Source organism: Epithele typhae (genome assembly GCF_022376455.1).
Source record: "Epithele typhae strain CBS 203.58 chromosome Unknown BXZ73scaffold_3, whole genome shotgun sequence".
NCBI lineage: Eukaryota > Fungi > Basidiomycota > Agaricomycetes > Polyporales > Epitheliaceae > Epithele > Epithele typhae.
Window position 1 is genome coordinate 68682 of NW_025954194.1, and position 20239 is coordinate 88920.

At 60.3% G+C, this 20239-nt stretch overlaps 5 protein-coding genes across 5 annotated transcripts; 2 read left to right on the forward strand and 3 right to left on the reverse strand.

Annotated features, from left to right (window-relative positions):
• Positions 1–1189: 1189 nt before the first annotated feature.
• On the reverse strand, positions 1190–2789 carry BXZ73DRAFT_96519 (uncharacterized protein; the record flags this gene model as incomplete). The annotated part of the gene is made up of 3 exons (XM_048027098.1): positions 1190–1814; positions 1886–2273; positions 2729–2789. The coding sequence occupies 3 exons, from the start codon at positions 2787–2789 to the stop codon at positions 1190–1192; spliced, it is 1074 nt and encodes a 357-aa protein (XP_047882361.1).
• A 1019-nt stretch (positions 2790–3808) lies between these two features.
• Positions 3809–6292, forward strand: BXZ73DRAFT_86986 (glycosyltransferase family 22 protein; the record flags this gene model as incomplete). Its single annotated transcript, XM_048024372.1, has 9 exons — positions 3809–3836; positions 3874–3940; positions 3993–4099; positions 4155–4309; positions 4369–4528; positions 4642–4869; positions 4914–5374; positions 5427–5951; positions 6014–6292. The coding sequence occupies 9 exons, from the start codon at positions 3809–3811 to the stop codon at positions 6290–6292; spliced, it is 2010 nt and encodes a 669-aa protein (XP_047882362.1).
• A 790-nt stretch (positions 6293–7082) lies between these two features.
• On the forward strand, positions 7083–8852 carry BXZ73DRAFT_39495 (uncharacterized protein; the record flags this gene model as incomplete). The annotated part of the gene is made up of 11 exons (XM_048018388.1): positions 7083–7123; positions 7196–7215; positions 7334–7386; positions 7435–7484; positions 7538–7622; positions 7676–7841; positions 7898–7920; positions 7971–8026; positions 8131–8258; positions 8308–8368; positions 8423–8852. The coding sequence occupies 11 exons, from the start codon at positions 7083–7085 to the stop codon at positions 8850–8852; spliced, it is 1113 nt and encodes a 370-aa protein (XP_047882363.1).
• A 3086-nt stretch (positions 8853–11938) lies between these two features.
• On the reverse strand, positions 11939–13705 carry BXZ73DRAFT_39243 (uncharacterized protein; the record flags this gene model as incomplete). The annotated part of the gene is made up of 1 exon (XM_048018340.1): positions 11939–13705. The coding sequence occupies one exon, from the start codon at positions 13703–13705 to the stop codon at positions 11939–11941; it is 1767 nt and encodes a 588-aa protein (XP_047882364.1).
• Positions 13706–14427: 722 nt separating this feature from the next.
• Positions 14428–18980, reverse strand: BXZ73DRAFT_86987 (uncharacterized protein; the record flags this gene model as incomplete). Its single annotated transcript, XM_048024373.1, has 11 exons — positions 14428–14641; positions 14694–14860; positions 14934–15092; positions 15170–15220; positions 15275–15562; positions 15622–16140; positions 16179–16922; positions 16977–17486; positions 17671–17943; positions 18017–18686; positions 18811–18980. The coding sequence occupies 11 exons, from the start codon at positions 18978–18980 to the stop codon at positions 14428–14430; spliced, it is 3765 nt and encodes a 1254-aa protein (XP_047882365.1).
• Positions 18981–20239: the final 1259 nt, after the last annotated feature.

Consider the following 20239-nt stretch of genomic DNA (forward strand, 5'->3'; position numbering starts at 1 on the left):
CTGGCCGTGCGACATGAACACAACCCACTGCCTGCAACCAACGTCTCAGCCAACTGCGTGCGGCGGTGTTTATAGCGAACTCTGCGTGATGGACACCGAGCCGTCGAGTCCCACAACTTCTCCCAACCGTCGTTCGGGAGATTGCGGTGAGCTCCTAGCACAGATGTTCAACTAGCGCACGACCCGGTCACCAGTTAGTCGAGCCTGTACAACCAGCGGAAGGGGATGGTAAGGGGCGGTTCGAGCTTGACCGTGATGTGAGTGAAATCGGGTGGTCATTCGACGCACGCCTTCTTCCATGCGAACACCAACGAGATCACGTCCTCCGCGGTCGGGAGACGCACGCGGAGGTACTTTGGGTGATTGGACACCTCGACGGACTCGATGGTGCTGAACGTCCGGGGAATTGGGTGCGGCTCCCAGTCCCGGTCCAAGGACCCGACGAGCACCGCAGGACCGGTGGGTGGTGGTGGACCGAGGTTGGGCGCGCCGGTATTGGTGACGTTCGCCATGTCTCTAGCGATGGCGTTCTGGTGGGTAGAGAGAGCTATGGGGATTGTTCCGTGGGACGGGTGTGAGTACTCACCGGAGGATGACTTGTAGGGACGTCGTTAAGGGCGATAATACGGCTACCACTTGGGAGCCCCTGAGTCGACGTCACGAGGGGCATGGGCGCGGCATGAGAAGGGCAAAGAATGTTTGGGAAATGCATACGATCGTTGGGCTCCTGCCATTGGCATCCTAGACAAACTTGACACGCGTTCTGAACTGTGGCCATGCAGCGGGGATGCAGAACTATAGTTCACTCGCATGCATGCTGAGGGGCACAGGCGCCTGGCGTAGCCTGTGTCACCCGAACAGTTTCTTTGCTTTGGTCTCTGTGTGAGACAGGACAGGTCTGACTCAGTTCGACTTCGCCAGGCGTCCGCTGGGTTTCGCTGGGGTGCTTGGTGTCACCGGCGCAGTTGTGGGCATGGCGGACGTGTGGTGCACAGGTCCCCTGGATCTCAACTTAGCAGGAGGCGAGGCGGGTATGGATTCGGCTCACTGGTCGCTAGCGTGTCGATGCGCTGAACACTCGCATTCATCGAAGGTCTAACAAGGGCTACTATGCGTCATACATCATAATGTTTGTTATCTAGGTGCTACGTGTGTATTCTGGCCGACATGAACCCAACCCGACGCCTCATCAAACCATCACACCCATCTCGTTCGCCACCAACGTCTCCGACTGCGTGCGGCGGTGTTTATAGTAGCTCGGCGGACTCAGCGCGGTGGGCACCGAGCCATCGACTCCCACCTGCTTCTCCCCACCGTCCTTCGGGCTCGGGAACGAGGCGAGGATCGCAGCGAGCTCCTCCCGCGTAATGATCTGCCGCGAACCCCGCTTCGACGCCACGGTGTCCGACCTGGCGACGGTGCTCGCAGAAGGGACGGGCCCGGCCACGGGGAGGAAGGAGGTGGTGTACGTAAACGAGACGGAGGATCGCATCGTCTCCTCGGCACCACACGCGCCCCCGTCGCTGCTCGCCCTCGTCGTCGCCGGCGGCGCCCCTAGAGACCCCGAGCCCGCCGGCTCGCTTGACCGCACGCGCCGGTGTCCTTGAAGCCCGAGCGCGGCCGCCTTGAGCACGCCCGCGCCGGACGACGCCGACGGCCACGCGACCGCGTCGCGCTCCCGCCGGCGCGTGCGGGCGGCGTGCGGGGCGAGGGGCGCGGCGGCGAGCTTGGGCGCGATGCGCTTGCGGAGCACGGCGAGGAGCCCGATCGGCGTCCCGCGCGCGGGGTGCAGCAGCCCCGGCGCGCACGCGAAGCTGACGGGCGTGAGCACCTTCTCGCCAGGCATCGCGCGGCCGTGTCGGTGCGTTTGTCCGCGACCGCGTACTCGAAGCGCCAGACCAGGGTCGGGCGCGCGGAGGTGGGGACGAAGGGGAGGTCGAAAGGCTCTGCCCCCGAGACTACGTAGACGCCGTTGGCGCGGACGGAGAGGCGGGCCTGGCGGGAGATGTAGTCCTTGTCCTCGCGGTCGGCGAGCGTGAGCCGGCGGAGGGTCGGGACGCCGTCGAGCGCGCCGTGGTGGTAGGTCGAGGTTTCGAGCCCGACGGGGTGGAGCTGGACGAGGCCTTGAGTCAAGACATCAGTCAGGGACCGGGGCGAGGCGGATGGGCTGTCTAGGAGGGCGGGGTTGGTGTACCCAGCGAGGTGGAACTTCGGGCGGATGGCACGGAAACCTTCTTGGTCGATCCAGAGCTCGATGCAGATGTCGCGAGCCACTCGAGCCCATCAGGTAGTTCGACAGAAGAGTTCCGATGGGGAGGCGGGTCCAGGTCCACAGCGGTGGACTCGGAGGACACAAACGAGGGTAGGTCAGGAGACAGGCGGAACCGGGGTGTTATAGGTGAAGTTGGGAGGGATCCGGTGTAGTCTGGGGTCAACAAAAGTTGTGGAGTCGCGCATCGGGCGTTGAGGCTGGAAGGATTTTCAGACCGCAGGGACGGACTCTTGTCGTGGAACGAGTTACGCAAGAGAGGAGAGCGGAAAGAAACTGTAGGCGGTGTTGAGAAGTCTTGCGAGGTCGTGGCACCAAAAGATAGCCCTGAAGAACGGCGATGGCGTGCATATAGTGAGGCAGAATGGGTAGACCCAGAGTCAGAGCGTGCCCTCGTGAGCTTAGGGGGCGGTGTGCTGATGCTTGTCGATGGAAACTTGAAGGCGTCGATTGCCGTACAGGAGGGGTACGCAGGGCGAGGGAGTCCGTCGACAGGAGAGATGACGACCGAATCGGCCATGGATATTGTTGAGTAGGGTATCGAGTCCGACGATGCGATGGAGTGGGGGACGCTGGGAGAAGGGCGGAAGTGACTGCGGGGCGGAATTGGAGGAGCTTGCGCTGTCGTGGGAGAGGTTGGTTCATCATCGTCCAGGAAAGAAGACACAGAGACTGCCATATGAGAGGCTCCAGAGACGGTTGAGAAGCGGTTGCACCAGTATCCGCTGCTTCGACTCGGTCTGAGGGACGCGAGAACAGTGTCGACGTGCTGCGAGTGCCGGATCAGAGTAGGCCGGACTGTACAGTCGCTACCGATGTCAATCACAGAGAGCTCCGAAGTGGAAGTCGGTCGAGTATGTGCGGATGGCGCTCCGAAGGTGTTTGTAGACTGAAGTGTGGACACACTGGGGCTAGGTCTGAGGAGGTTAGACGGACCAGGAAGACAAGAGCGGGAGTCGGAGACAATGCTTTCTCTGTCGCAGTTGGAATGGAAAAGGATGGGTATCTCGCCTGAGCTTGCGAAAGTTCCCAGTCCGTTGAGACTGTCAGAAGAGAGGGGGCTTCGAAACTCGAAAGCTGGTGGGACGCTCAAGTTGCTGTCCCGGTTGTGGTTGTGGCGGAAGACCATCTTGAGCGGGAGCGAGCGAGGGATTGGTAGAGAGTGTTGGTATCTGCAGGAGGGGTGTGGAGGTTGTCGGCACGAGATGAAGTGCGAGAGCAAGGTGGGCGGGAAGCCTCGCGAATCGCGGTTCGCACAGGCGGATCGGGGCCCACGGAACCGGCCGCCATCGAGTGAAGGCAAGTGAGGGATGCTGCACCCTGGGCCCAGCCCACACCGGAGCTAGGCCGTCGTCTCCGCCATGGGCGGGGGAGCAGCTGCCAGTGCCCGACACGCTCGGCGTCGGACGCGTCGCGGTCACGGCACGTGCCAGCAGCACACGCGCCGCGCTGTGGCTGCTCTGCTGTCGCCAATCTCTCTCCTCCTCCTCCTGCATGGCTACATAAACAGTAGACGACGTTCTCTCAATACACATCACCATGTCAACCGGCTTTCAGGCGAACCCGAGTGTACAAACGATCACCTTCCGCCGCCCACCAACCAGCGACCTCCGCCGCTTCGACGAAGCCCAAAAACCGGCACAGCGGCCTCTTACAGGACCAGCTCCGGAGGTGCGCCGCAGTTTGTTCAAACGCATGGCTCAAAGAGACGAGTGCGGTGTAGGGCCCAACGCGCGCCATGGTGTCCCTCTTGGTCGGCCGCTCTGCGTATCCTGCTACTCGTCCGAGTAACAGGCGCAATGTATAGTGGGATTCAGGATTGCGACGAGGGTGAGTTCCTCTCATTATCTGCATCTGACTTGTAACAATCTCTTCCCATTGGCAGTCTTCAACTTCTGGGAACCTCTGCACTACCTCTGGAAAGGGTACGGTTTCCAGACATGGGAGACGTCACCCGAGTACTCCATCCGGAGCTGGGCCTACATCCTCTTGCACTACTTCCCTGTCGGCGTTTCGTCAACCTTCATCGGTCCGGAGAAGGTAAGCCCGTGTCCCTCGCAATCCGGCAATTAAACTGAACCCCTTCTCCATCCATGTAGAGGCCCGCGTTCTTCGCCGTCCGTATCTTATTGGCAATTGTCTCCTCCCTTTGCGAGGTCACACTCTACCGGACGGTGGTGGAGCATGTCAACTACCGCGTCGGCCGTTATCTGTTCTTCGTTATGATGTTCAGCTCCGGCATGTGGATCGCGTCTACAGGTATGCGGACCCGTTCCGTCACCACCACTCCACATGCTCACTTGCGTCTCAGCATTCCTCCCCTCCTCGTTCGCCATGTATGCCACCACGCTTGCCTTGCTTACGCAATCCAGCCGCCGAGCGAGACAATAAGCGTCGCACGATGTTCGCGACGTTGTCGTTTGCAGCTGGTGCGATCGTGGGCTGGCCGTTTGCAGCGGTGTTAGGCGTCCCTTTCGTCTTCGAAGAGTTATTCTTGGCAGGAGCAGACAAGGTTACTCCCGAAAAGTACGGGTCGTGGCTTGCCGAACGGTGGGAGCGGATGCTCGAATGCTTTGTGGCAGGCACTGCTCTGGTGGTATGTCGGCAATAGAACGATCTGTCCAGTTACTCACGCGTCCCTCAGCTCCCGGTCGTGGCATGGATTCGCTCTTCTATGGGAAGCTAGCGGTTGTCCCTTGGAACATCATCCGGTACAACGTCTTCCCCGACTCTGCGCGCGGACCCGAGCTGTACGGAACGGAACCTGTGCACTTCTACGTGCTCAACCTGCTGCTCAACTTCAATGTCTTGGTCCCATTTGCGCTCATGGCGCTCCCGGCACTCGCAATCACCTACCGCGTGGACAAGAAGCGGCTCGGAGAACGCTACCAGTTCGTCAACCAGAGTTCGCCTTACACGCTCCTCGCGCTCCGACTGGCCCCGATGTACGTCTGGTTGGCCATCATGACGGCGCAGAAGCACAAGGAAGAGCGATTCATGTACCCGATCTACCCGCTGATTTGCTTCAATGCGGCGGTGGCGATATACCTCGTACGAGGCTGGCTTGAGGTCGTGTTCATCGCGGCGACCAACTCCCCTTACCAGGTAGGCATCACTTTCCTCGCGCCCGCGCAGATATTGAACTCTGTCGTGCTAGGCGTCCCGCTCCTCCCTGTTCCGCTTGTTCACGTTCTCGGTGATCGGGGTCTCGGCGGTGCTCTCGCTGTCACGGATCGTGGCGCAGTGGAAGTACTACCACTCGCCGATGTCGGTCACGTACGCGCTCGAGGCAACGGAGGTGCCGCATTTGCTGAACAGCACGGGCCATGTCGTCCTCCCGCCGCACTTCGGACAGACACACAACAAGGCGACGAGCCACGAAGACGAGTACGAGGAGCTGCGGATCGACCTTGGGCTGATCGAAGACTGGGGCCTGCGGATGTGCGTGGGCAAGGAGTGGTACCGGTTCCCGGGCCACTTCCTGGTCCCGGACGGCGTCCGCGTGGACTGGGTCAAGAGCGAGTTCGACGGGATGCTTCCGGGGCACTTCACGGAGACGGGACACCGCGGCAACCTCGGCGTTCTGACGAACTACGGCAAGGGCCTCCTAGAGCGCGTGAAGGGAACGAGGGCGGTCGGCAAGGGGCTGAACGACTTGAACAAGGAGGAGCCGAGCTTCTATGTGAGTGCTCAGTGTGCTCGGGTCTGGGCGTATGTCTGACGACGGTGCCGGGTGTGGGACAGGTGAAGGTGGAGGAGTGCGACTACATGCTCGACCTCGACTTCCCGCTGCACCCGACGGCGAGCGCGCTGGAGCCGCGGTACGGTGCGGACGAGGAGACGTGGGCGAAGGTCGCGTGCCAGCCGTTCCTGGACGCGCGGCACTCGTCGCTGCTGACGCGGACGCTGTGGATGCCGGGCGCGGCGTGGCAGGCGGGGAACGAGTTTGGCGAGTTCTGTCTGCTCCGGCACCGGGCGAATGTTGCGGACAAGCTGCGGAAGAACCGTGTTGACCGGGCGTAGTTGCTCTAGCTCAATATTGGCAAACGTCACCGTCACCGTCGGTTTGGTCTGCAGGCGCGATCGCAGGGCTCTCGAGCGTGACATGCGCCATATGGACCACACACGGTCTGCCCGATGTGATCCCTGTTCACCTACGCGATCGTGGCGCGTCCCATTCGGGCAACGGTGGTTCCACACCGGGCGACAAGCCGCGCTGACGACCCTTGCTCGTCGACGCGTTCCGTGCTCCGGCAACCCAGCGGAGGGTCGCTGTCAGCGCCCTCGCCCTCGTCCAAGTCCCCGCGCCCGCTGCGAATCGGACGCGCGCACTGGATGAGGGCAGACACATCCCCGAAAGGCCGCGGAGGTGCGCATGCCCACCCAATTCTCACCGAGCGGGCGACCGAGCAGGTGACCGCACCGGGCGCACCCCGCACGAAAGGTAGTCTGTCCCCCGCATGCGGCGCGCGAGGGGCGTGACTGGCTCGCCGACGGTGACAACTAGAGCTTCGATTTGTGCTCGAGCGGGGCCTGTTCGGGCTCGGGTCCCTCGGACGCTGCGTGCGCGACGACGGCGACGGTGCACGCCGGGCTCTCTCTCCCCCGACTCCGCTCGGCGAGTTATATCCCTCGGCCCCTGCTGCCCTCTTTCTCGTCCTTTTCCCTCTCTCCTCCTCCCTCTCTCCTCCTCCCTCTCTCCTCCTCTCTCCTCGCCGCCCTTCCTTTCTCACCCACCCCACCCTCACCGCCCCGCTGCCCACCAGCGCAATCCTACAGTGTCGACGTGCTCGAGATCAATCAAATTTCGGCCATGGAGGACACGCCGGAGACCGCACAATACTTTATCTTCGTGTAAGGTCCACGGGTCCCTCTCCTCTTCTCCGTCAAGTATCCTCACCGTCCGTGCTTGTTCGACACGCACAGCACTCAGGTTCATTTCTGTGGTGAGTGACAGCCTTCTCGCGTTAGCTCCAGCTGTCAGAGAGCTAATCTGTCCCGGCAGCGATGTGTACGTCCTCGTTCCCCGTCCCGCCGGCAATTTGTCTTGATTAGTCCGTGCAGACGCCGTGGTGGTTTGGGACTGGTTCTTCGGCCTGCCGCGTGAATGGCGTTTCGTACGTCGTCCTCTTTCTCCCCTCGCCATCTTCTCATGGTCATACCAGGTGTGGTGTACACACTGGACGCCCGTCAAGGTTGCCTATCTGTTCTGCCGGTTAGTCCCTGCTCCTTGGACACTGGTGAGCGCATTCTCACATGTACATATAGGTACTGGGTCCTCGCCGTGGTGCCGTACTTGCTCTATGCGTTCGCCGTCAACCATCCGGCGGAGACGTGCGAGAGGATATTCAAGGTATGTTCCTATCGTTCCCTATCTTCTCCCGTCTAATGGACCGTATTCGTCAGATTCCCGTCTCCCTCGCAATGTGGAATCAAGTCGCCGCGGAGTGTATTCTCTTGATCCGAACCTACGCTTTCTTCAATCGCAACCTCTACATCCTTATCTTCCTCGTCACTGCCCTCGGCGGGGTCGTCTCGTACCAGCTCTACGTGGCGACTTCGCAGATGCTACGTCAGTAATCTTATTTCCGCTTCGCTGCGCCTGACGCTGATGTGTATCTCATACAGCTCTACCCTTCATCCCTCCGATGGTGAGTCCGCTGCGGCACGACACTGTCCTTTGCTCACTCTCTTCGCGCAGACTATCGGACCTTGTTTTCCGATGTCCAAGCCGCATTCCGCCCATCTCCTTGGTGAGTTTTTATCGATCATCTCATTTGAAAGTCTGCTCAGCTGCCATCATACAGGATTCTTCGTATGTAATCGACGACATGCGAAGGCCTATGCAGAGTTTAACCGAGACCTTTACAGATCGCCCCACTCCTTTATGACACCATCGTTACGTTCATGACCATCGGAAAGGCCATCACCATTAGGCGTCATCATGGCGGACCCAGCAGTCGTCTCATCCAAACGTTCCTCCGGGAAGGTATGTGCACAGCCGCGTCTATGTCATTAGTGATATTCAACGGTCCCAGGGGTGTTTTATTACATCCTGATCTCCATTGCCAACCTAGTCAACGGCATCTTCTATCTCCAGTGAGTCTTTTGGGGTGATGGACTCCCTTGACGTTGCTGAGCGAGAGAGCACAGGCCGCGGCAAGCGATCTCGGCCATCTGCATTCCCCTCAGCGTTATGCTGTCGCCCGTGCTCGCGTGCCGGCTCATCCTAGATCTCCGCGAACGAGGTTCGGAAACGGTGCAGTCGACGGGCACAATCGCCTTCACCGCCGGACCGGCATCAACTAAATCAAGCCCCGGCTCCCTGTTGTCTGGTTTGACTTTTGGGTTCGGGTTCCAAGGTCGCGGTGGCTCAAAGCCGGTTGTACGCAGTCAGGGAATCATCCTGAGCACGATCGGCAGCATCCCGGGCGAGATCATGATGTCGACGGGTGAGGTGGAGCTGGAGGAGATGCAGTACCAGAAGGCGGACATCGAGGCGAACGCCTACGGTGGCGGGTCTGCGGAACTTGGCAGCCCGGTGAGTGGAATTCGAGTCCACATAGAGAAGACGACGATGTAGAGGTGTGAGCCGGGTCGTCGTCTGCGATTGATCCGTTTGCTGACGCGATGTTTTTGTTGACAGTCATCGTCATCATCAAATTAAGGGTCCTTTGCACGTTTCGTCGAATTGTCGTCCAGATATCAACGCAGCTCTGTCACGGACACATGGATTGGCTTCGTATACTACCTTTTTACTTCCACTGTAAATCACTTTTGGCATTTTACCTAGCATGAATCGTGTCGAATAGAAGCTTTGTTGTTCATCCGATGTACTGTACCATTTCGACGTATTAATCGAACGTCACGCGTCAGAGGAGCGTCCAAAATATGTTCGAACATTCGGGGGTGGTCACGGCTCACATGGCTGAAGCGCCGAGGTTCGAAAGCATTATTCTACGGGCGCTTGGGCCGTTACGGACGGCCCGGTCGAAATTCGAATTCACCCGACCAAAGTTACCGTCACGCTCCAAACGGAGGTTCGATCAATTCGAAATGGTACAGTATCGACTTGAAAGCTTGACCGACGGGAGGCGCCAAGAGCCTCACCGTACTTAGCGCTACGAAGATACTTACAGTTCTGGCATGAATTCATCATCATCATCATCATCATCATCAGCCAAGAGCCTCGTGAATGAACCGAGCGGTAACGATTTCTTACACGTAGCGTCGTGTGATGGCCGACACGGCAGGAATGAAGGTGCGGGCGGATTGAATTCGAGATGATGGCGTGAGCGCCTAACGAGCGCCCCGAAGATGACGCAATCGAGTTCATGATCAATGAAACACTCAAGACGGCAGAGTTGTCTGGATTCAACGTCGGGATGCAGCCGACTCAGGCCGATCGCTCCAGGCTCGGATCGCGCTCCTCGGTCGCGATATGTATTATTGTGGGCTTTTATTGGAACGCGTGCTAGGCTGCTAACACTAGAACCTGCATGCGCAGCCATTCGGCAGTGGTATTCGTTCGATACTCTGCCTCGCGGCACTTTGTCGCGTCTGCGGCCTCTGTCTGGCTCGTGTCTGCTCAGCGCCCCCGAATGGGCTCAACGTGCGTCTCCTCATGTGCGGGTTCATCAGCAGCTATGTACGTGCAGGCGAACTTGGCTGCATGGCCGGCACGACTTCGTGCACCAAGCTGGACGACCGCAAATACGTACGCATCGACCTCCAGCATCGACATCTCCCGACATCACCAGCGCTTAGATCGCAGCCAATGCCTCGCGGGCGCTTGATCCACAGCCGAATCCTGGTTCAGCTTGCAGCTTGTGCCCATCGCGACGATCGACCAGGCCCTCGTTCGCCCGCGATCGTGAGCGTCGAGGACCGGTTCGGAGACTCACTCATTGTGCCAGTGAGTGAGACCAAAACGACGCCGTGGTGTGACTTGAGAGCGGAACCAAAGCGGAACGCGGTGTTCTCGGCCGGTCTGAGTCGGGACCGACGGCAGTGGAACTTGACACGCTCAACCACTGGACCGGGGACCGGCACGTGTACTCGGTGTGCGCTGTGCCCATTGGTCGGCTGACAGGAGGACGTCTTCCAGAACGGACGCGCAGCTCGTCAAAGCGTACTTTACCAGATCCAGAGCCTGGCCGTTGTAGTTGACTCACGAGTGCCGATTTCCGGGGCGGTCCCGCGCACACCCTGCCCTCACTGGCATCTCGGGCGCGCGCGACTTCTGCGTTGAAATGGCGCTCTGCGGTCGCGAAGTGCTCCCCCGGCCGGTCGCTCACGACGGCTGCCTACCAGATCGTTGCCGCCGGTTCGACTGCGGTCTCATGGGTGGCATCACTAGGCTTGCGGTGCGAATCGCTTTATTCGGGGCCGCGAACGACGGGGTATATGCGTTTGCGACTCGCTCTCCCTTGCATGCCGGCTACTTGAGTAACAGGCGCACAGGTCACACGACATGGCTATGGGACTGTGGACGGCTATGTGGACGGCCACGCTGTCCGCTTCAGAGGCCCACCGCGGCGGCCTCGACTGACGTTCTATTCTTCGCTCCATACAAATTCGTACCGTCCCGCAAGTCACTGCGCTGGTTCCGCTCAGGTGCGACGTCTTCGCCGCCCCGCTCGACACTGCGGTCCACCAGTCCGCCCCGCCCTTTCGCCGTGCGCGGTATTCTTGGAGTCTGTGGGATGAAGGGAAGTCCGTGCGGTATGGCCATCGTCACCGGCGCGGGGACTGCGCATGCGCGTATTTTCAGACCTGGCAGCTTCTGGGGGCCGCCGGGGGCGGAGTTACGCACCGAAGCGGCCCAAATATACCAGTGAGTCGCGCCTAGATCTATGAGGCCTGGAGCGCGCCGACAATACACGCACCCTAGCGTCACCCAAAAAAGCCGCCTGATGACCACGACGTGAAGTGGAAACGGATCCGGTCCTGAGAGAGCAGGGAACGAGGCCGCCCGTGCCGTTAGCCACTCACAGCTTCGCCCTCTGTCGCACCAGACGGGCCAGTGCATGAATCCAGCGGACGCAGGCGTGAGAAGTGTGCGTTATCCTCCCGGACACGCGGGATCCCCACGACTGCGCGTTCCGGCCGGGATCGATCAGTGATAGCGAACCGCGCGCCGGGGAGGCTGTGCCGCTTGCTGCAAGCTCAGTGAGTGCTTATAGCCGGCGTGCTGCGCGAGGGCCGGCTCGGAGCGCGCGCCGGCTGGTTTCGCAGGCGAAGCTCTCCCAGCTGCAGGTTGCTACCCGGCGTCGGACTTTGGAGCGGATCGACGTCCATCGACGGCCACGTCGCCGTGTGGGTGAAATAAGGGATGTTCGCAGCCGCTTTCGTTGTTTCACACCGGGACGGCTGTCGGGCGGATCAAGAACAAGGCCGCACTGCCGTCGGCTGCCTTCGCGAACGCATGTCGGAGTTCGGGAGCTGTGGGAATGTCGAGCCGCAAAGGTCAACGCTCTGTAGCCCTGGAGGCTGACGCACCTGAGAAGCTGACCTGCACATTGCGAATCACAAGGACAGAACAGATGTTCTGCCGAGAACTCACCGAGACATGCACACTCCTGCACAACGCACGGTGGACGATCCATCGAGGGAGCGGCGAGCACGAGGGGTGTACAGCAGACGGAAACGATGCGATTATGTACGTGTTCACGTAACGGTATAGCTGCAACAAACGGTCCATATGGGTGGAGAGCAGCGGGATGTGGGATGCGGGGCAAAAGAACGACAAAAACGTACAGAGCTCGCGACGCGTCGGAATAGAGATACATAACTATAGTCTTCCCAAGAGCATGCGCAGCGGCTTTTGTTTACTTGTAACGACAACGGCGGTCCTCCGAGGCATGGAAACAAACGCGGATGCTGCCTCCACCCGTTACGGCAGGTACCGTGGTGGGCAGGGCTCAGCGACAGCCACGGGGACATCCCCATCAGGCCTGGGGGGCCATGATCGCCAGGACATGGTCTCGGGTTCAGCGCCGGCGCTGGAAAGGGTAGCGCGGGGGCGAGGCCGGTCGGAGACTCGAGCGCGGGGGCGGACGGAATGCATGCTTCCGAAGATGGCGACGATCCTTCCGCGTACTCGAGCGGCGGTGCACTGGGGAACATCATGCGCGGGTCTTCCTCCTCGCATGGCGGGGCGGACGGGGCTTCGAATGGCGGCGATGAGGGACCTAGCGACGGCCCGACGTTCGCCACATCGTCCTCAAACTCGCTCGGATACTCGTAGAATGACGGCCCATTCAGCGGTACCTTCTGCGGCGGCGCGGGCAGCGCGAGCGTTCGATGTCGCAAGGCGTCTTCGGCGTACGTTGGTACTTCCCCGTCCATACAGTCTTGGTGCAAGCCTGAATCGGCGGGTTGGGGGTCTTCGCCTTCCCGGAACCTGTCATGTGCTGTCCGAGACGACGACGCCCGACGGTCCGCCCGGTCTCCGTACAGCCTGGAGTCCAGTTCCGATGGCAGCACCTCGAACTCCTCTTCCAGCTCCGGAACGGACGGACGGATCTCGGTGGATCCTGCGGAGGGGGCAGTTGGCCATGACGCCGCAGTGGGAGGCGGAGCGCTTGCCAGCTCTGCCATTCGCGCCAAAACGACTTTGTCGTCCGTCGCGACGTGCGCAGAGTGTATTGAATCATAGGGGATTGGCGATGATGGGGGTGTTGGAACAGGGGTGCTTGACTGTGCCGCGAATGCGAAGGACGCCTTTGGTGTTGATGACGAGGGAGTGGTGGAGTCGGAAGGGTGGAGGTGTTCGGTCGTGCGATCGCACGATGGACGGGGGATGTATGCGGGGGGGTGGGACAATGGGCGTGACGGGCCCTCAGGATCGTGCAAGCGGATGGAGGAAGAGCGGCTCCTCGAAAGCGAGCGCATCTCACCCCGGCTTCTGCTGCGCGATGAACGTCGCCAGCTAGACGATGCGTCGCCTTGCGTAGTAGATGTGTGCGCAAGAGAGACGGAGGAGGAGCAGCCAGCAAAACTTGGCTGATCGAGTAGACTCACGTCGGAGCCCTTGACCAGTCCAGTAGCGACCCGCTTTCGCCGTCGGCGAGCGGCCTGGCGGACGTTGTTCATCCATCGAGCGGACGCCCTCGACCACATCCGCTGTTGAGACATGGCCCGCTTGTGTTCTTCAGAGAGTTCTTGGTCCGGCACATCCGTTGTCTTCTCCGCATCCCTATCCTTCCCCTTCAACTTCCGCCTCTTTCGTCTCCACAACACGATCCCCATCATGACGATGATCAAAAGTAGCGCGAGCAAGAGAGATAGACCAAGGATGACGGGCGTCATGCCGTCTTCCTTGGTGGGCCCCCAGCCGTTTGGGAGCGTGGGCATAGTGGAGGTGGAGGTGGAGGTCGCGGTCGATACTTGGTCTTCTTTCACTGAAACGCCGGTGGCCGTAGTCGTGTCCATACACTGGGAGACCTACAACAGCGGGAGAGGTCAGTCGATGGTATGATAAGGGATGGGGAGGAGACGCACAGCACAAGACGAAGACCCGTACAAAGCCCAAGAATCCGCCTTCCTCCACCGCCCGTCCGACGACTGCTCGTACTTGTCGGCAATTTCGACGTTGTAATAGGAAAGGCGCTTGCGTGAGCGCAAATGGCGGGCGGAGTAGGTGTCGGAGGGTGTGTTTCGCTTGGAAGGGGAGCTGGAGTACTCGAGATCGTCGCAGGGGACGAAATACCAAGAGGACGCGTCGGAGGGGGAAAGGGCTTGGTAGAGGCGTGGGCAGAGGAAGTCCGGGGGAACGGGGCTGGCGGCGGCGGACGAGGAGCCTGCGACGGTGACGAGAAGCGCGAGGATGCCTGAGGAGGGATCTGGAATGGAGCCCGGGCGATAGCCTTGGGCTGGGCGTAGGCGCGACTGCCGCTTCGAGCGGCGAGCGGCGGGGGGTGAGGCGGGACTCGGAGGAGAGGGAGCTAAGGGAGCCTTGGGCGAAGGCATGGCATTGTCTGTCGATGGCAGCGGGAGGAGGGCGGGGAGTGCCAAGGGCGGAGAGGGGCCAAGAGCTTGGCGGAAGAGAAAGAGGGCGGGCCAGCGACACACCCTTGCCGGTTTTGCACCCTTATCCATTATTTATCGTCCTATCAATAGTCCCAATATTAACACCTCCTATATATAGCATCCAATCACGCCACCAATAGCCGCCCAAGGAGCCGCCGCCTCTCGCCCTCCGTCGCCGCCGCCCGCTCGGCGAGCACCCGCTGCGTGCCCTCGTCCCTCGTCCGCACAAGCACGTCCTCGCCCCCGCGCGCGTACATGAGCTTGTATGTCCCCCGCTGCACCCGCACCGCCAGCCCCCGCTGCTCGCGCACGGCCCCGTCCTCGTCGCCATGTACGACCCTATAAATAACCGTTCAGTGACTGCCCCGCGCCTCTTGCCACGTCTGCGTACCTTTTCATCCACCCAGGCTCTGTCCAGCCCGTCAACCACTCCGAAGGGTGTTCCATCACGTAGGCCGCTACGTATGCCCGCCACCGGCCATCCGCGGACTCATTCTCATCCACCGTCACGTCCTCCGCCCCGGTCAACTGGATGCGCAGCGTCTTCGTGCGCGCGTCCTGGGCGAACGCGAAATGCCGTCAGCCCCTTTCGTGGAACGCAACAGCTCGCCGGTGACAACGGAAGACGCACCCAGTCGAAGCGGTACAGTTTCTCGTCCGTGCCGACGTTGCGCTCCGCCTTGCGCCGGTAGCGGATGAGATCGTGCATGGTGAGGCGGTCTGCGCTCCGAGCCTGCTGCAGCAAATACCACAGTTCCTGGCACTTGTTGTCCCCTAGCACCGTCTGAACCTTGTAAATATATCGCCGTTAGCCCAAAGCCCTGTCCCGGACCACCCACGGCGACCAGAAATACCGCCTGCGCCTACCTGCTTAACGATCGCCCCGATTACCCGATCGAGTGTGAAGACGTTGTATGCCTGCCGCCACGCCGTCAGCACGCGCGCCCCCTGCCCGGGCACTCTCTCGCTCACCTTGGTGCGAAAGAACCAGCGCATCTGCTCCTCAAACGTCGCCTGGTCTAGCTCCGTCTCGAACACCTTCTCCCAGGCGTCCAGCATATACAAATACAGCACGTTCACCTCTTCCCCGTCCCGAGAGGCCCCAAACGTTTTGATCGCCTGCTCCAGCACCACCGCCGGTCCGTTCGCCTCGTCCAATCCCAAGCTATGTGCCACTGGATTCGGCGCAAGCGAGGCGTGCTTCGAGGCTGCCGACCGCGCGCCCTCCTCTTTGCACACCAGCAGGCGCGAATACAGAAGCTGCATGTGCGTCTCGCCCGTCAGATACTTCAATACAGTGACATCACGGGCGTACGCACCTGCACCAGCCGAAGCAGCGTGTAGAACGTTGTGCCCGCAAAGAAGGGGCGACGCCCCAGCAGACTGTCACCCGCGCTCAGCTCGCCGCCCACCACAAGCTCGCGGACCCATACGTCCTCGGCATTAGTGCGGGTCTCGGTGGCAGCCTGTTCGTCTTCGCGCGCCTCGGCAGCCCCGGCGAGTACGTCTTTGGGACTGTCAGATACCGCGGTCGGTGTCGTGCTTGTCACCATCGATGAGCCTCCTTCCCTGCCGCCCCGCGCGTGTTCTTCCGCAGTCTTGAGCAGGCGCGTGCGCAGGTCCTGTGCTGATACGCCTTCCTGACGCTTGTCTTTAGGGGCTTGTCGCGAGTTGTCTTCGTCTCCGGCTGCCGACTGCTCCTCAGAGTGATCGTCATCGTGACCGGGCGCGAGGGGTCCGCAAGCACTGTTGAATTCCGTGGGGGAGAGCATGAAGAGTGTGGGAACGAATGTTCGCAGGAACTTCTCGATGGCCCGCCGCTCTGCCGGACCATAATGCTGAGAGGAGTGGTCGAGGAAGGTGAAGACAGCTTGACGGCATCGTGCAGGACGCTAACGTCTTCGATTTGATAATGCAGCTGATAACCTAGCGGCCGCATCGAGTGGTTGATTGGGGGAGAACCACTGGGGTCTCTCGACGAGCCTGCGTGACCCTCGCCGTTGTCGTTCGAGTCCCGTGGTTTGAGCTGAGCCGCCTTGGCGCTCTCGATCTCAAGGTAGAAGTGCTTCGCGGTGATGCACTTCTTGTCGTTCGCCTTGAACGAGATGCCCTGCTGGTCGAGTGCCTTGTAGAAGTTCTTCCCGTCGGTTTCGCGCCACGATTGGTTAGCCACGCGGTGGTGGCGACGCCATTCGTCATTTGTTTTGCGCAGGCGCGAGACCACCACGGGAACAGCGACGGCCGGGGATTCCTGGAGCGTCTTGAGAACCTCGCTGTAGGCGTCATTGCCGTATATTTTCTTGATAACACGCTCGTAGATAGCGGGCGATGGGCCGCCGAGGTTCGACCTCAGCCTGAAGGCTGCGCGCTCTTCCGAGGTCATTCCCTCAATGCGAGCTTCTATCGGATCGAGGTGGGCAATGGTTCGCTGCAATGCTTCCAGTTGCACTTGGAACTCATGCCGCTCCTCCTCGCTCTTGTGTAACTGGTCTTCGAAGGTGTTCTTCTTGTGCGTCATGAAGCCGGCTTCTTCCGACGCCCATGTCGGGTGTGAGACCCACTCGTCGTTTAGGACGGACCAGCAGAGGCGGTCACGCCCGGAGCAGGCGAGTTTCACCTCCTGTACACTCTGAGCATCAGTCACCGTCCGTTATCAGTTGTAAACTCGGCTCACGATGTCGGGCAGCCGCCGGTAGCTAGGACCTAGGCCATCATCTGGGGGTCGGACAGAATAATAGTCGGGAGCAGCGGTCCGAAGACTTCCGGGCGGTCCCTCTTCATCTGCTGCCGGGTCGTCGTACTGCAATAGCTCTTTGAACTGCCGCATAAGATCGCCCTCCCCAAGCATCATCTCCGCACGGTCGACCAACGTCTTTGTGTCGATGACGTCACGCGAGAAGAGGTTAAGAAGCCTGAGAAAATCGTCATAGCCGCCGATGTTCTCAAGGGCTTTCTTCGCGTTGTCGAAGAACAGGAGCTCGTCCTGACCACCGATTATGACATGATTGATAGTGCCGTTGTGCAGCTGACCGTTGGGTATGGGAGGAAGGTTCTGAGGCACCGGGACGGACACCACGTGGGCATGCAGGTTGACTGGTTGGGGAGAATCTGGGACCTTGTATGGTGAGAACTGCGGCGACGGCGGCTCCGTCCGTTGGTTTGTCGTCTTAACGCGCTTTGCAGCCTATATGAAAGCACGATTAGAAAGAGTTCATTTCGGAGGTAGTACAAAGGAGAAGCAAACGCCTCGATGGCAGCACTCGGAAATCTATTATCGGAACAAATAAAGCACAAAGAAGACGGTTTGGGTTCGATGGAATACACTGAAACACTACCGCAACGATTCAAGGTGATGGCGGAGGACTTACTCGACCACCAGCTGCCTTCGGTGGCGGGACGGGCTCCTTCTCGGGCCGCTTCCTACGGCGGCTTTGTGGCTTCGACCCCTTGTCAGAGGCGGACGGCTCAGGATGAGCGAACGGGCCCGGGACACCAGGACCTGCCATCGGCTGCGGAAGGATTCCAACGAGCCCAGCGGGGTGAGAGGGGGGCACAGCTTCGGGGAGGAAGTCCTTGAATTCGTCCATGAGGTCCGGTGCGTCCTTGAAGAGCATCTGAACCTGCGCATAGACCTGCGATTGCTGTCCACCACAACATCATTGTCAGTCCTACGGCCGCAAAGAAACGCGGCAGGAACACCACCAGAGGACTCACGTCCGGCATACTCCGCGATTCCTTCTGGTACGTCTGTAGGATCTCGAGGAACTGCTTGTACGTCTCCGGGTCATCGTGGTACCGCGTCTTGATCTTGCTCAGGTAGTTGATCGCGTGGTGGAACTCGCCGTTCTGCGGCTTGTCCGCCTGCCGCGCGTTCAGGCTCCCGAGCAGCGCCGCGTCCTCGCGCCCGCCGCCCGGCAGCGCGGGCGACTGCGAGTGCGGTGGCGGCGGGCGCATGCCTTGTTGCTGCTGGTGCTGGTGCTGCTGATGCTGGTGCATCTCGTGCGCGAGGTGCGTTGGAGCGTGCGCGTGCGCGTGCGGATGCGGGAGGACCGCGCTGGGGGTGACGGGGCGCGAGCCGCTCCCGATCCCGACTGGGAGGACGGGCGCGGGCAGGCCGAAGGGTGGTTGGCCGGGGTAGTGGTGCGGAGGCGGGGGCATACCTGGGGTTCCCATCGGCTCGCGGGAAAGCGGCTGGGGTATTCCGTACATCGTCGTGCGCTGGGTGGTCTGCCCCATCGGTGTTGTTACAGTGATTGTGTCCGAATGCTCGTTGTTGAGCTCTATGCGGTATCCCGGGGGAAGGAAGGTGTTGAAGCCTTGGATGAGGAGCGGGTTCCCGTGGAAAAGCATGGAAACGCGTTCGATGACCCCAGGCGTATCGATACTGGGGTTTGAGACGGGGTTTTGAGCACGAGAAGTTGGGAAAGAGGCGCATATATGGATTCGGGGAGAGGCACCGCGTGCCACCAGGACAACGTGGGGGGCGAAATAGCAACGGTGGCACTCACGCTTGGCTTTTGAAATCCTTCATGATATCCAGGAAGTGATTGTATACATCCGGCTTGTCTTGAAATTGAGCCTTCACGGCGTCCAGGTATCCCAACGCGTCGGACACGTTCAGCGGGCGAGCCGCGTCGGCGCCGACGCCAGCACCCATGCCACCGTCGACGGCCGGCATGGCGGGCTTTGGGGGGTGGTGGGCTTTGGAGTTCGCTTAGGAGTCCGGATGTGCGAGGGGGAAGATGGACGGCTTCCTCGCGGGTGGACTTCAAGAAACTGCGGGGGAGGACCTGATCGAGGAGTGGGAGCTGGAAGCTTTGGTTGGGGTGTTTCTCGACGGGAGAGGGAAGAGGGGGAGTTTTCGAAAGCTCTGTGGCGGTGGGGAGAGGTTGACTGCTGACCGGAGCGAGGTCGTGCAGAGCGAGGGCGATCTGGAGAGGTGGAGGACGGTCCAAGATCCATTGTGCGGGGGTGCCGGCCGGTCGCTTAGCGTTCGCTTCTGGAGAGCGCGTCCTCGCCCAAGGCTACCTCCCGATCGTTCGATCTAATCTTATCGCATGCCAACCTAATCTTATCTTTGACACGGCACTATGTCACTCTCACTTGCCAATGTGTCGCATCAAGTACGGAATAGACCAGTACTTATGTCTTAGCGCTTCTAGATCACTCAGGGACAGTGCCATAGTGTGCTGAGCCACTGAACGTCATCGTGATCGTCAAGTGTGCCATTCCATTAATCTCTTCAGGCCCTTATATCATTACAGTTCTAAGGAGCCGTACGCTAACAAAGCAATAATAACGCAGTACAATACGCACAAAGGAAACGACGGTAATATGAGGGGGAGATCGTCTTCAGAACAAAGGAGTGTAGATGCCTAACATATTGTTGGCTACAGACAGGTTAGGAATGTGCCTGAACGGCATTCAGCTTACAACACCCGCAAAATCTCAGAACGCGATTAAACTTAACCGAAAGGAAGGAAACATCGGCTTGCAAACAATATCGAGGGCTCAGGAAATCCTTACGCAGCTTTCAGTGAGTCATGACTTCCAGCACCGTGGCGCCTGCAAGCAAAAAGCCGCGTAAGCTCGCACACATTGGCACGCCACGACGTGATATACTGATGACTCACCGACGATGGTGGCTCAGAGGGCCCTTCGAACGGTCTTCGCTCGGAGAAACCCGTTCAGCAGGGTCCACCGACCGTCTCCGCTCCGTGCTATGCTGAAGCCGCCTCGGAAGGTGAAGCGACCACCGGTTGCGCCCGCGAGACCGGCGGTCAGAGCTCTCCTCCACCGACGCGCTCTCCGCAACAGTGGGAAGGGAGGCGGTGGACATTGGGGAGACCGTTTCCGTGGAGGGTGCATTGCGCGGAGTTGGCTGTGCTGCGCGATGCCGCTCTGAGAGGACATCCTGCAGATACGTGTTCGCGCCTG